The sequence below is a fragment of the Carlito syrichta genome, unplaced genomic scaffold (genome assembly GCF_000164805.1).
Source record: "Carlito syrichta isolate Samal-C Ts95f unplaced genomic scaffold, Tarsius_syrichta-2.0.1 Scaffold305658, whole genome shotgun sequence".
NCBI lineage: Eukaryota > Metazoa > Chordata > Mammalia > Primates > Tarsiidae > Carlito > Carlito syrichta.
In genome coordinates this window covers 641,202-656,080 of record NW_007249754.1, presented here as the reverse complement: position 1 = coordinate 656,080, position 14,879 = coordinate 641,202, and the positions used below count along the sequence as shown (strand labels likewise).

The 14,879-nt window shown below is 38.4% G+C and overlaps 1 protein-coding gene across 2 annotated transcripts in view; it reads right to left on the bottom strand.

Moving 5' to 3' along the window:
- GTF2F2 (general transcription factor IIF subunit 2) overlaps positions 1 to 14,879 on the bottom strand; it is a 161,248-nt gene that overhangs the window by 63,007 nt on the left and 83,362 nt on the right. For both annotated transcript variants that reach the window (XM_021714490.1, XM_008062133.1), the window contains exon 5: positions 8,668 to 8,749. In XM_021714490.1, coding sequence (XP_021570165.1) covers positions 8,668 to 8,749 — 82 coding nt within the window. The remainder of the gene's footprint in view (positions 1 to 8,667; positions 8,750 to 14,879) is intronic.

Here is a 14,879-nt window from a genome sequence, read left to right as displayed (position 1 = left end):
TTTTTTTTTAAACTATAGTCCGTCCCTCCAACGGTCTGAGGGACAGTGAACTGGCCCCCTGTTTTAAAAGTTTGAGGACCCCTGCACTAGAGTCTCAAGCAAGACAGTGTGTAACATATTATGTCATTCGAGTGACAAACTAAGAATATTTAAATCCAGATCATCCCAAGTTTAAATTAGTCCCCCCTAATAGTAAGCTAAAGGCTTGATTAACAGCATTTACCATCCCAGTCCATCCCAGACCATTTAGCAGTGTACTGATTGAATGCACTAAATGGGACCCTCTTTTTCTAACCAAGCAACATGTAGTATTTTTCCTTAATCTTCAAATGCTTCAGAAATTCACAGACCAAGGGTTGAAAATTCTTAATACTTAAATTTTAAGTAATCTGGTAAGAAAATAGAACACGTTGGCCTGCAGCAAACTGGAGAGTGCAGCGCCTTTCTTGCCCATTTTGTAATGCACAACGGCACTGTGTTTATTAAAGGGGCACATTCACATCAGAGACAGCAAAGATTCAGATTATTGTGTCAATCTTCTGACAGATGGCAATAAATTTTTGTTTAACTAAATCTGCAAATTACCACACTTTTTTGACAGATAAAAATAAAAACACTAAAAAAAGGAGCACCTTTTTCTAATATGTGCAAAGGCACCACATGGACTCATCAGTGGCAGGCCTGGTCTTGCTTGAGGGAATTTTACTACTTCCTTGGGTTAACCTTCAGCAGTCAGTTTTTCACTCCTCAGAACAGGTCCCCAGTCATGCTCAGTGGCTCAGCCTGTAATCCCAGCACTTTGGGAGGCCAAGGTGAGTGGACTGCCTGAGCCCGTGGGTTCAAGACCCACCTGAGCAACTTGGCGAGACCTCATCTCTACAATAAATCAAAAATTAGCCAGGTGTGGTAGCGTGTGCCTGCAGTTCCAGCTACTTGGAGGTGAGGCGGAAGTATCCCTGGAGCCCAGCAGGTCGAGGCTGCGGTGGCTGGGAGCATGCCACTGCACTCCAGTCTGGGCGACAGAGTGAGACTCCAACTCAAAAAAAATAACAGGTCCCCAATAAATGCAGCTTGGCCGGATCTGCCCATTCGGCCCAGGTAGCAGAGATGGTTGTCCTAGTGACAAACCATCCAGCAAACTAAAACAATTACTTAATTTTGTGTTTGGGGCCAAGGTAATAAACAGTATAACTTCAATGACTTCTCTTCATTTCTCCTGAAAAATAATCTACCTACTCAAATTCCTTGAACAGATAATCTAATAGTTTTTATTTTTCACACTTCATAATAAAAGGTTTAGAATCACATGCCCAATTTGACTTATTCCCATTCATTCTTAAAATGTATTTGGCATTGACAGACTAGAAAGGATCAGAACAAGATAAAAAGTAGACGCCTAAAGACAGACATTGCTAAGAGTATGGGTGAAAAAGGGAGATGCCTGGATTAAAAAGATGAACACTCCATACTTCACAGTGTGCCTAAGGTTCGCCCTTGTGGGTTTCATCTGTGAGTGAACAAAGAGAAATTGTGTACTCAGGTTATTTTTATCCTGTAAAGCTGTAAGGCTTTGTAGAAACACCACATGCCAATACTGCTTCTTAGGACTTATAGTTTGAATCTTAAACATAGATAAGTACTTTTTTTTTAAAGTATCAATTCTGGAGATTCATTAATAAAGGTATAACTATAAATCCTTAAATTTAAAATGCTCATCTTTGGTCAGTTACTCTACCAGTGTTTACTGAACATAAAGCTGTTAGAACAAAGATTAACAAGATATAGTTCCTGACTTCAAGGAGCTTACAATCTAGCAGAGACATATACAAAAGAATTAAAAGTAAAATAAAAAGCAAAGTATGATTAGTGGTTTATTAGATAAAGTGAAGCAGAAGCTTGGTGGAAATGGTGCCTATCCTGTGTGGAGAGAAATGGTTGGGGAGATTTGACATTTGAGCTGAATCTTAAAGGATGAATAGAAGTTTGTGGCAAGCAGAAAAGCAACAAAGAGCATTGCACACAGCGGGACAGGAAAGCACGTGATGCATTGGGGAAGAGTGAAAATGGCTGGTCTTGACATAGTGCACACTTGAGTTGGAATGACAGCAAATAAAAAGGCAAGCCCCTAAAACTTCCTGTTCTATAGCCTTTCAAAACAACTTTGGTAAAGAAAGCCCCACAAGCCGGGCTTGGTGGCTCAGCCTGTAATCCGGCGCCTTTGGGAGGCTGAGGTGAGTGGATTGCCTGAGCCCATGGGTTCGAGACCCGCCTGGGCAGCGAGACCTCATCTCTACAATAAATCAAAAAATCAGCCAGGCGTGGTAGCGCATGCCTGTAATTCCGGCTACTTGGAAGGCTGAGGAGGAAGGATAGCCAGAGCCCAGCAGGTCGAGGCTGCAGTGGCTGGGAGCGGCCACTGCACTCCAGTCTGGGCGACAGAGTGAGACTCCAACTCAAAAAATAAATAAATAAATAAATAAAGTCCCACATTTTAAAAATCACACATTTGGATTTCTCAGGTGAGTCATCAGTTGAAGAACTTAAGAGAACAGGCAAAAGAGGTGGGGAATTCCAAAGAGATGAAAGATGTTTAAGTGAGACAATATTCAGTCACCAAAACAACTCCTCCCTCTTCCTACCTTATGGTGAAAATATCAGCTCAAAAGAAGGAAATAAAATATAAAACCTTGTTTGTTGTTTACATATGCCAGTGAATATATATACGTATCCCCCAATAGCTTTTACAACCATTTGGAAATCCTTATTTCATCACAACAGTAAATCTTCAGGGACAGTCTCCTGCTCAAGGGCTGTGGGAGAGACAACTGCTATGGTTGTCTCCATCATGGCAATTGAAAGAGGGCAATCTCTACCCTTGCATCTTCTTAAGGAATCTTTCTTGAAACAGACAGCATTTCCTTTGAGGACCTGTTTGTCTTTTAAATAATTTTGGGTAAAACATCTGGTTTAGCTTTCTGTGGAAGATGTAGTCCACTGTTATTTTTATACTTTTATTGCATAATATAGTTTGTATGGTCAATTATTGCATTTTAATGGAGAAAGCCTGCTTCTTTAACATAATCCTTTATTTTCAAGTAGGTAATTTGAAAAGAGTAGTTCAAGAGGAGCTGTGAGAACTCGTGAGAACAAGCACAGACTTATGGCAGAGACAGCTAGTTGCCTTCTTCACTTGAGTTAGTTCTTCAGAAGGACTTGTTTTCTGGACTTGAAAGATATCTTTTGATTAAAAAAGACTTATAGCTCCACATGTAAAAAATTATACACTTGGGTAATTCAGAGGAGTCACCAAAGTAGATGATGGCAAGGAGAGGGCAAGACCATTTCCAAAACAACTTGGGAAAATTTCAGGATCATCACCTTTTACACTTTCCAGAAAAAATTGTAAACATCCAATAAGAGAATTATAAGCTAAAAAGCCATGCATTCTGACATATACATACAGTTGAAGGTAGCCACATCAAGGAATCCTTAGACAAAAAACAGAGTAGATGAGATTATGAAGAGAATTAACTCAGTCCTCTGGGTGTGAATGTGGAGGACAGCCAGGTAATTCTAAACTATCCCTTAAGATTTTTGTTTTGGAAAAAAAAAAATTTTTTTTGTTGTTGATTTAAAGAGAAGGGAGTCTCACTATATTTCCCTGGCTGGAATGCAATGACTATTCACAGGCATAATCACTGCACACACTAGTCTCGAATTCCTGGGTTCAAGCAATCCTCCTGCCTCAGCCTCCCAAGTAGCTGGGAACACAGGTGCAGGCCACCATACCTGGCTCTGAAAAAAGGATTATTATCATGAACTCTATAATAAAATCTTCAGATTCTTTCTCTAGCCTCGACCTCTGGGTTTAGGCAATCCTTCTGCCCCAGTCTCCCGAGTAGATGAGACTATAGACACACACTATTATGCCCAGCTAGTTTTTAATTTTTTTTCTGTAGAAACATGGTCTCGCGATGTTGCCTAGGCTGGTCTTGAACTCTTGGGCTCAAGCAACCATCCCATCTCAGGCTCCTAAAGTGCTGGGATTACAGGGGTGAGTGAGCTACTGCACATAGACTGGCTCTATTTCTAATTCAAAATTGATTAAACCAATTTACCTTCCACGGGTCAGGAATTTAAAAGAATCTTTCAGCCGGGCTTGGTGGCTCAGCCTGTAATCCCGTGCTTTGGGAGGCTGAGGTGAGTGAATTGCCTGAGCCTGCGGGTTTGAGACCTGCCTGGACAACTTGGCAAGACCTCATCTCTACAATAAATTAAAAAATTAGCCAGGCATGGTGGCGCATACCTGTAGTTCCAGCTACTTGGAAGGCTGAGGCAGAAGGATCACCGGAGCCCAGCAGGCCGAGGCTGCAGTGGCCGGGAGCATGCCACTGCATTCGTCTGAGTGACAGAGTGAGACTCCAACTCAAAAAAAACCAAAAAAACAAAAAACTTTCTTGTGTGTAAGTCTCTTCTATCATGAGAAATAAGACAAATTGGAGTTAGGAATATCTCTAGCAGTTTTCAGGACAGGTGTTCTTACTCAGGTTATTGTCATAAGACTAATAGTTAACATTTCTTGAGTACATACTCTTGTACCAGACACCCTGCAATAATAGAGTATTATTTTATTTAATCTTTATCAAAACACTGAGATAAATGCTATTATCCCAGAAAAGGAAACAAAGGCTTTTACAGAAAGGTCATGTACTTTGCCCAGGATCATACAGCCAGCAAATGGGGAACTCCAGAGCTCAACCCCTTAACTATCTGACCCTACTAACAAGGGATCTTTGTAGATCCAGAACTACTTTCTAATAAAAGTATTGATTCTCTGTAGAGATAAAATGGCCCTTTCTCAAGGAAAGAAATCACAGGTGCCACTGTCTCTGATGAATTCTTCCTATCTCTAAGAGACTTTCTGGCAGAACAGATTTTGCTGTGGCTCTTATGACTGTCTCCCTAGCATCCACTCCACTTCCTTCCTATTGAGTAGCAGCCACCTGCTTTGGAGGGGACCTACTACTCCCACCTACACATTTCAGGTGGGCTCCAATCAGTCCATGTAATCCATTTTCACTGACAAAATCATCGGTTTAGGGATGGAATCAGAACCCATGAAAATAAAAACTCCTGAAACAAGTATTTTTATATGAGTTGGTGACATATACAGAAATTAAAAAGCCATAGTTTCCTACTCCTGTGACTTTCCTATAAGAAAACATGGTAGGATGATAATTTTACATTTATGTGCCTTTATACTTACCAAAGTACAACGTGAATTATAAATAGGGTGGGAGCCAGATGCGGTGGTTCATGCCTGTAATCCCAGAATTTTGAGAGATGGAGACAAGAGGACCACCTGAGCCCAGGAGTTTGAGACCAGCGTGGACAACTTCAAGAGACCACATCTCTACAGCTAAAAAAAAAAAAAAAATTAGCCAGGCATGATAGAGCATGCCTGTAGTTTCAGCTACTTGGAAAGCTGAGGTGGAAGATTGCCTGAACCCAGCAGGTCGGGGCTGTGGTAGCTGTGAGCGTGCCACTGCACTCTAGTCTGGGCAAAAGAGCGAGTCTCTGATTCAAAAAAATAAAAAATAAAAAGGGTGGTCATATAATTTATTATTCAACGATTAACAAAAAACTCAAGAGGCTGAAATAAAAGTTATACTTAAAACAACCCAAATTAAATCAATTTTGAATTAGTACATCAGACATAACCTGATGTTAAATATATTTATATTTACCAATTCAAAATAAATGTTCTCCTAATAAAAAACTCATATCAATCCAAATTAATATCAAATAAAGAGAAAGTAATAGATGTAAGAACATTTTTTTCCCTCCCTATGAAGAGTTAGGGTGTTACAATTTTAAGACTGGCAAACAAAGTTATCGGGGTTTCCTTTTTGTGGCTAACTGGATTCTTCCAGGATTTTTAAACTATGTGATGGGATCTGATGAAACAAAAATACATTTTTTTCTTGGCCTGAATTGAATTGACTGAATGGCTTACATATTTCTTGAGTTTACTGTATGTATTTAATTTCCACCTTTATTTAAATGAATAATAGAATCTTATTAACTTACATTTGATCAACATGGAGGTTATAATCCCATGATATCTGGCTAATTTATCAGTCAAAATTTAACAGCAGGGCTTTTGTATACATAAGTTTGAAGGTTAAGAAAGAGGTCTGGACTGGAGCTTCTGCCTTCCTCTCAAACAAATTCTGCATTCCAGGCTTATAGAACCACATCCGTAAAAGTTTCCTCATGTCTGTATCTGCATGTCTATTTTGAATGTTTTTACCCCTGTCTTTTTTCACTTGGTCAAAAAAAACCTCAGTCTTTAAGACTTATGTCACCTACCATTCTAGTACAAGAAATTCACACGAGCCTCCTGAATCACCTGTTTCTTTCTGTAAGTCACTTAAGACTAAAACATGATCATGCGTTGCTTAATGATGAGGACATGTTCTGACAAATGAGTTGTTTGATGATTTTACTGTTGTACAAACATTGTAGAATGTACTAGGTCTAAAGGGTACAGCCTACTATACATCTTGGGCTAATGCTATATAGCCTGTTGGTCCTAGGCCAAAACCTGGACAGCATATTATTGTATACTGTAGGCAACAATAACACAAAGGTAACTACTTGTGTATCTAAACACAGAAAAGGTACAGTAAAAACACAGTATTGTAATCTTAGAGGACCACCAAAATGACCTTCACAGTGCATGATTCTATATATAATGGTTGGTCTTTCAGCACACTTGAAAGGCTAAACAATTTTCACTTCTTTTTTTGGTAATGAAAAAGCAGCCATTTTATAAACACAGCAGGTGACTTGCCTGATCTCGTCATCAGAAATCTTTAGAAACCTTTTCAAGAAAATTCAGGCTATGGAAAAATATCTTGGCAAGCTGTTCCATACCATACTTTGCATTTTTCTATTTCAGAAGTTATCTAAAGAAGATAAATCTTCAAAAAGACTTGTATTATATAATAAACCTCACAGACTAAAAACAAAGAAAGAAACATATTTTGCCTATTTTCCAAAGCTATTTTTTATTATAAAAAATTTTCATTTTGATTGTCATCCTTTTACTTGCCCTGGGGAGGCATTTAAATTAGAGGAATTATTGGACAAGAAAACCAGTTTGTGTCATTCTCAGGAGATACAGTCTAATCCAACTGACAAAAGGGGAAAGATTTTAAAGATGTGAAAGTTAAGATGATCCAGCTCAACTGGCATCTTTCATAGATGAAAACACTCGTATCCAAGAGGCTGTTACTACTACTACTTAAGCAATGTGTTCTCAACTACCAGTTCAGTGTGGCTACAATCTACTAAAATGGAAGTTCTTTGAGGAGATTTTTGTTTGTTTTATTTAGTGCTATATCTCTAGGTCCTAAGAAGCATCTGGCAGGTAGTAAGTGCTGAATGAATGAACAATCAAATATCATTCTAGATCATATGGGGCTAAAATACATTACCAACAAACTATGAAAAAGGTCTAATATATATCTTCAGGGCTTACAAAATTGCTGACTCACTGGGCATGGTGGCTCACATCTGTAATCCCAGCACTCTGGGAGGCTGAGGTGGGAGGATCACCTAAGCCCAGCAGGTTGAGGCTGCGGTGGCCATGAGCATGCCATTGTACTCCAGCCCGGGTGAGAATGAGACTCCAAATCAAAAGAAAAAAATTTTGTTTTAATCTTACAGTCCACTACCTTGAAAAGTACATTAGTACAGTACATTACAAACACTGGCATACAGGAACTGGCATGTGACTTGGTGAGTTGGAGTCTCACTCTGTCACCCAGGGTGGAGTGCTGTGGCACACACACAGCCACTGCAGCCTCAACCTACTAGGCTCAGGTGATCCTTCCACCTTAGCCTTTCAAGCAGCTGGAACTACAGGCGTGTGCCACTACGCCAGCTAATTTTTTGAAGTATTATAGAGATGAGGTCTCACCAACAATCCTCTCACCTCTGCCTCGCAAAGTACTGAGATTACAGGCATGAGCCACCGTGCCTGGCCCTTTTATGTATTATTATTTGTGTGACAAGTATTACAAGCATATTATAGCACAGTATTATGTAGATGATTGTGTTAGTTGGATACCTAGACTAGTTTTATTGGACTTACAAACAACAAAATGTTAACCACATAAAAAAGCTAGGGGCACTGGTGGATCCTGAAACCTAATCTCTAACAAAGTATATAAGTTTATTAAAAGTTATTTGTAGATCAAGAGAATAGGATAATATTTTGGAAACTAGACTTGCGTTATACAGTATGGTATTCTGGATACATAGTCACTATAAGAATATTACAGCCTTTGAAAATAAAATAGTACAAAGGTCATATATTATGTGTCTTTAGAGAATCAAGATTTTATAAGAATAACTAGAAAATGTCGTTTTAAAACTTTGATTCCAGGATATATAAATACAGGAACTTAGAATACCTCAAATAAACAGCTCAGGTACCAAAAGTTCCCTACTGCCAAAGAAACTTACCTGGTTTCAAAACCAAACAGCCATTGAAACACTTTTAACAATAGTTTTCATAGTCAATAGGCAATCTAATATATGTCTCTCAATCCCCAAGGGGAAATATCAGGTTATCATTTAAAGTTACAAAACACCAACCTCTTCAATTTCATGTAGTTTTCACTGGCAGCCGGTCGGCATTCAGCTCTTTGTACCACTATTCCTTCCAGTGACAGCTTATCTTGAATGGAAAAAAAAGTTTTCAGAGATAATATTTATCATTTTCAATATTTTGACACATTAGGCACAGTAACATGATAATCAAATATAATTAATAATAAAAACAAAGAGAACAAAAAATAGTTTCCGGTTTATAACAACCAGAATAAAGGGAAACCTTATTCTTGGCTAGTAACAAACTGGGTACCTGTCAGGTTTGTTTACTGGGCTACTATAGTCCCTTGTCAATAACAGCCTTTATATACTTAGCTCTTTCTAAATGAGGTGACTTAGAAGAACATAAAATCAAATTTTAAAAATTTTGAAGCAAACAGAGGCTATCATCTTTGGCAGAGAAGTAACTTCTGAAAACACAGTCTAAATCAAAAGATCAGTGTAAATCTTAGTGTAAAAGATTAATCAAAGATATATATGTGTGTACACGTGTGTAAATAAATTAAAATTCTAGAATATACTGTGACTAGAACAGCTAGCTCAGAAAATACTGTGAAACTGGGCAGTCTACTGTCTGTGTACCAGTTTGGACTGCCAGTTGCTCTGACATCTGTTTTTCAGCAGAATTTTAGATCTGGGTGTGTCAAGCTAGAAATTATATAATACGTATACGAATGGCTCATAATGACACCAGCATTACACTTTGGAAATGTGTGACTATGCTTAGGAACAGATATGGTTCAGTCATATTTCCATGAGAATTCATCTGGGTTTTGAGAAAAGACTCAGGAAATCCTCTGGCTCATGAGTAATGCATTATGACTCATCACTTCAGGGAGAAATACTTCATTCATTCCACTAACATTAACTGAATGTCTACTATGCAAAGGGCACCATCTAGGTATTGCGGAATCAAAGATGACTAGACTAAGACATAGTACTGTCTTCAGGAAGTATACAGTTCACTGAGGAAGACAAATAAATTGATCAAAATGTAGAGTGTGTAGAGACCATGCCTACATGATTTATACTAGAAAAGCTTTCTTAAAGTGACCTTTCTTGATTTTGTCCCCAAATATAAGTGACTTCATACTATACTACTTACAAATACACTGCATGCATTCAATTTATCCAGGGTCCCTCAACGCAACACATGTAAAAATCTCAAGTAGAGGCTAAAAAGAGCAATGATGAGAGCCATGCCTACCTTATACCAAATGTGACAGGAAGGAAACCATTAAAAATTCATAACTGTAGCCGGGCTCGGTGGCTCAGCCTGTAATCCCGCGCCTTTAGGAGGCTGAGGTGAGTGGATTGCCTGAGCCCGCGGGTTCGAGACCCGCCTGGGTAGGCGAGACCTCATCTCTACAATAAATCAAAAAATTAGCTGGGTGTGGTAGCTCATGCCTGTAATTCCGGCTACTTGGAAGGCTGAGGCGGAAGGATCGCCGGAGCCCAGCAGGTCGAGGCTGCGGTGGCTGGAAGCGGCCACCGTACTCCAATCTGGGTGACAGAGTGAGACTCCAACTCAAATTAAAAAAAAAAATTATAACTGTTTTATATTCATTTAAGTTTAAAAATCTATCCTCTCTAGACAAGTGGAACCTTATTAAACTGACAAGTTTCTGCAAAGCCAAAGAAACCATCAAGAGAGCAGGGAGACAGCCTACAAACTGGGAAAAAATATTTGCCAACACCAGGTCTGACAAAGGCTTAACATCCTGGATCTACAAGGAACTCAAACGTGCTGAAAAGAAAAAAACAAACAACCCATTATAAAATGGGCAAAAGATATGAACAGACACTTCACAAAAGAGGACATCTGAGCAGCCAACAAACACATGAAGAAATGTTCAACCTCACTAATCATCAGGGAGACGCAAATCAAAACCACACTGAGATACCACCTAACTCCAGTCAGAATGGCAATTATCAACAACTCAAAAAATAACAGCTGCTGGAGAAGGTGTGGTGAAAAGGGAACACTTCTACACTGTTGGTGGGAGTGTAAACTAGTGCAACCTCTGTGGAAAGCAGTGTGGCGATTCCTTAAAGCTCTAAATATCAACCTCCCATATGACCCCACAATCCCCCTACTGGGAATATACCCTGAAGAACTCAAATCACTCTATAAAAAAGATACCTACACACGTATGTTTCTTGCAGCATTGTTCACAATAGCAAGAACCTGGAAACAACCGTGCTGCCCATCAAAAGAGGACTGTATTAAAAAAATGTGGTACATATACACGATGGAATACTACGCAGCCATAAAAAAGAACAAAATCATGAATTTCACAGCAGCCTGGATGGAACTAGAGTCTATAACACTGAGTGACCTCTCACAGAAACAAAGATCCGAGTATCACATGTTCTCACTCATATAATGGACCTTGAACATCCAATGTAATACTATAAGAAAATGATTGACGGTACTGGGAAACTATGGTGGGGGGATGGGATTTACAGTAGCAAATATCTGTCTGGGGATGGGGAAACACCCCTTATCAACAGGGTGCCTGAATGAAACGTAATTGTACACCTAACCCTTAACTGTATTCCACAAAACCATAATAAAAAATATTGATAAAAATCTATCCTCTCACCAGTGAATTTATTTAATAAGGTTAAAATTTGAATTTTTCTTAAAGCAAAACAAAATCTTATATTCAAGTTTATCTCTCACTGAAGCTAAAAGTTCTATCAAGAAAACTTCTTAAGTCATCATAATAATAACAAGATTTAGGACATTCTGATGTATAAAGTGTCATAAATGCATGAGGAAAGTCCAATATTGGAACACAAATTCTTTAAAAAAATAAATTTAGAATATTGTCCCTGAAAATAATTCAGTCACATATCCATGTGCTTATTAAAGTTTAATACTAAAGAAGCTGCCCTTTTTTTTGGAATCGGAGTCTCACTCTGTTGCCCAGGATGGAGTGCAGTGGCATGCTCACAGTCACTGCAGCCTTGACCTGCTGGGCTCAGGCGATCCTTCCACCTCTGTCTTCCAAGTAGCTAGAACTACAGGCATGCCTCACCACACTTGGCTCATTTTTCTTGATTTATTGTAGAGATGAGGTCTCGCCAAGTTGCCCAAGCTAGTCTTAAATCCATGGGCTCAGGCAATCCTCTCACCTCGGCCTCCCAAAGTGCTGGGATTATAGGCATGAGTCACTGCACCCGGCCAAGAAGCTGTCTTTTAACAAGTGAATATTTCCCACTTCTTTAGCAGTAACTCGCTCCAGGTAAACAGCTGGATTTAAATTTTAGTTACAGGTTTGTGCTATCAACTTTCTCCATATGACACTTGAAAGGGTAGGACACAGGTTCAAAGCACCTGCCCATCTCATCCTGGCCACCACTCTCCTCACTAGTCTTCAAGCAAGGTCACTCACACAAAATAATAAAACTTACTTCCTTAAGCCATAATTTTTTGTCCATTATCACTCCTTTTCAAACCCAAAATAGCTTTCAAATGCTACTCAAAGTGAAAGGAAAGGTGTTCATCAGCAATGTATCTTCCCACCAGTTGGATGCCCTTAAATAACCTCACACCTCTGTTCGCTTCCTTTCTCCCCTTCTCTCTTCAATAATTTTTTTAAAGGCCAATTTACTTACGATGCAGTCTCCTAAGCATGATTTGCCTGCTCTTTTTTTAAAGCCTTCATATACTTTTCCATGTCTCACGGCAACATGTTCTCATATTCTTTCTCTTCAAAACATGGCTTATGATTTCAAAGGAAAGATATTAAGTTTTATTATAAAAAACATTTAAAAACACTCATTTGCTCACTACTGCTGTTCATTATGGATCCTATTAATGAATACAGGAACTCTTACTTAAAACTATTTTTTCGGCCCAGTTTGAAAAGACCATAAATACTTGAAAAGTTATCCTCCTTATTCTCATATATTTATCAAATATTTACTGAGTCCCTATTATATAAGAGATAACTTAAGAGCACATAAGGGATACCAAAGACAAATGAAACATGGCTCCTTCCCACAAGGAACACACAGTTGAGTACAGCCCTCCCCAAACGTTCTATGGCATACAGTATTAAAAAGTATAGGCGTGAATAGCTTGACTTAGTCCTAAATTCCACAAAGTACGCACATATCAAAACATCATGTATATCATAAACATATACAAACTTTACCTGTCAAATTAAAAAATAAATTTTGGAAAAGCAATGTAATTACGTGAGTTTTAATTACCAATAACTACCATATTAGAAACTAAAACTAAGAAATTTCTAGAGAATGGGAGCGAAAAAAACAAAGCATTTAGCATTACTACAAAAGTAGTTTTGATCTCACAGATCCCTTGAAAGGGTCTCAGGGACCCCCTCTACCCAGTGGTTTCTGGACCACATTTTGAGAGTTGCTGATCTAATAGGATGAGGATAACACTGGTATACAAATCATTTTACTATAACAGAAGCACTTTTGATACACCTCTATTTATTTAACTTACTTCCAGATTAACAAAGGCTCTCAATTCCCTGCTATTAAATATAGTGACAGATGCCCACAGCTCACTATACACTAGTGGGTGGTAGGTTAATCTCCAGTACTCCCACACACTTCTGCTCAAACTATGCTAGAATTTGTTTATGCAGCTTTAGTAATTATGTAATTCATGATATATTACATATGTCCATTAAATTATAAGCACGTGGGGGGGGCATTTCTATGAAAACTATGTGGAATGCTTTGGTAAGACTTGATAGAAAGGTAAATTCCAGAAAAAATACTGTCAAAGTAGGGACAGGTGAGACAGCTGGAGACTTAAATGAAAGCAAAAAGTCTAGAAAGACTGCATTCATATTATTTCACAGTATCTAAGTTTTTGCTCCTTTTTGAAGAAACCAAAATTGAAAATCTAAAATACAGGGTTAATTTTCAATAAAAAGAGAAAATGGATAGTCAGCATCCTATATTCAAAGCAAAGTCCTTGATCTATATGCACATCAGCAACTAAATATACATTTACAAGTGTTAAGATTAAATGCTGAAAGCAGATAGGAATGTATATTGACATCATTTTTCATTTCCTATCTTTTAATTTAACTGACCAACTACTGGTCCTACATGGGTTGTAGGATTCTACTGTACAAAATTCAATGTGGTAAGTGTAATAAAGGTTATAAAACAGAGATATACACAGAGTATTGGGATTGTGCGTGCGTGTGCACACACACACACATACACGCAATGTCTAGCTAAGGATCAAGAAGAATTTTGATAGAGAAAGCAATGTGTGTGCTGGACCTTGAAAAATGGATGGGATTTAGATGGAGGTGGGGCAGGCAGGGTGGTGAGAAGGAAGGACACTGAAGGAGATGGGAATGGCCTTAGCAATAGCTTTTGGGGTGTGCCCATGCTCACTCTGTTGTATTTAGAATTTTCACCTAAGGAAATCATACCACAAGTCAAGGGAAGGACATGGTCATGCCAGCACTCTGAAGAGAAGCCACATAAAACTCATCCCTAGGCTTGGCCATCTGTTCAACTTTTTCAGCTTTTCTCTGGATTCTGGGATCCTTTCTAAATGCTTCCCTACCCCCCCTTTTTGGCTACGTTGGTTTGTTCATTGGTTTCTGCTACTTGCAACCAACATAATCTTACTGAGTATGAACACACACTTTTGATAATGATATTTTACTTATCTATATCCTGTCCCCTAATTTCAGACAAAAGTTGGAAAACAAATTGTAAAGGGTAAGTACATAAATCAAATCCTATACAGAGAATTGAAGTTTTCTAGTTATGATTCTGTCGTTAGATAGTAGTGTTACTTTGGAGAAGTTACTTCACATTTCTGGACCTCAGTATCCAGTTACTCGAATCTCTGAGATCTCTTCTAGGTCTCTTTCACTAAATAAAAATACTGGCCTTCCTCTCCAACTGGGGATGTTTATTATTTCATTCGTGTTTACTTTGCTTGCTCTAATACTTCCTAAAAGACCTAGATATAATTCAATTTTATTTGAGTTGAAATTTGAGAAAAACTATCTTAGAACAACAACAAAATGTTAAGAAGTTGCCCAAGATTTGGAAAATACTCAAACCTGGGCTCTAAGCTGGACCTTGCTACTCTATATCTGAACTTGGGATATACTTACTCCATGTTGAAGAACTGAAGAGAAATTACCGGCTGGTACTTTTTTTTTTTTTTTTTTTTGGGT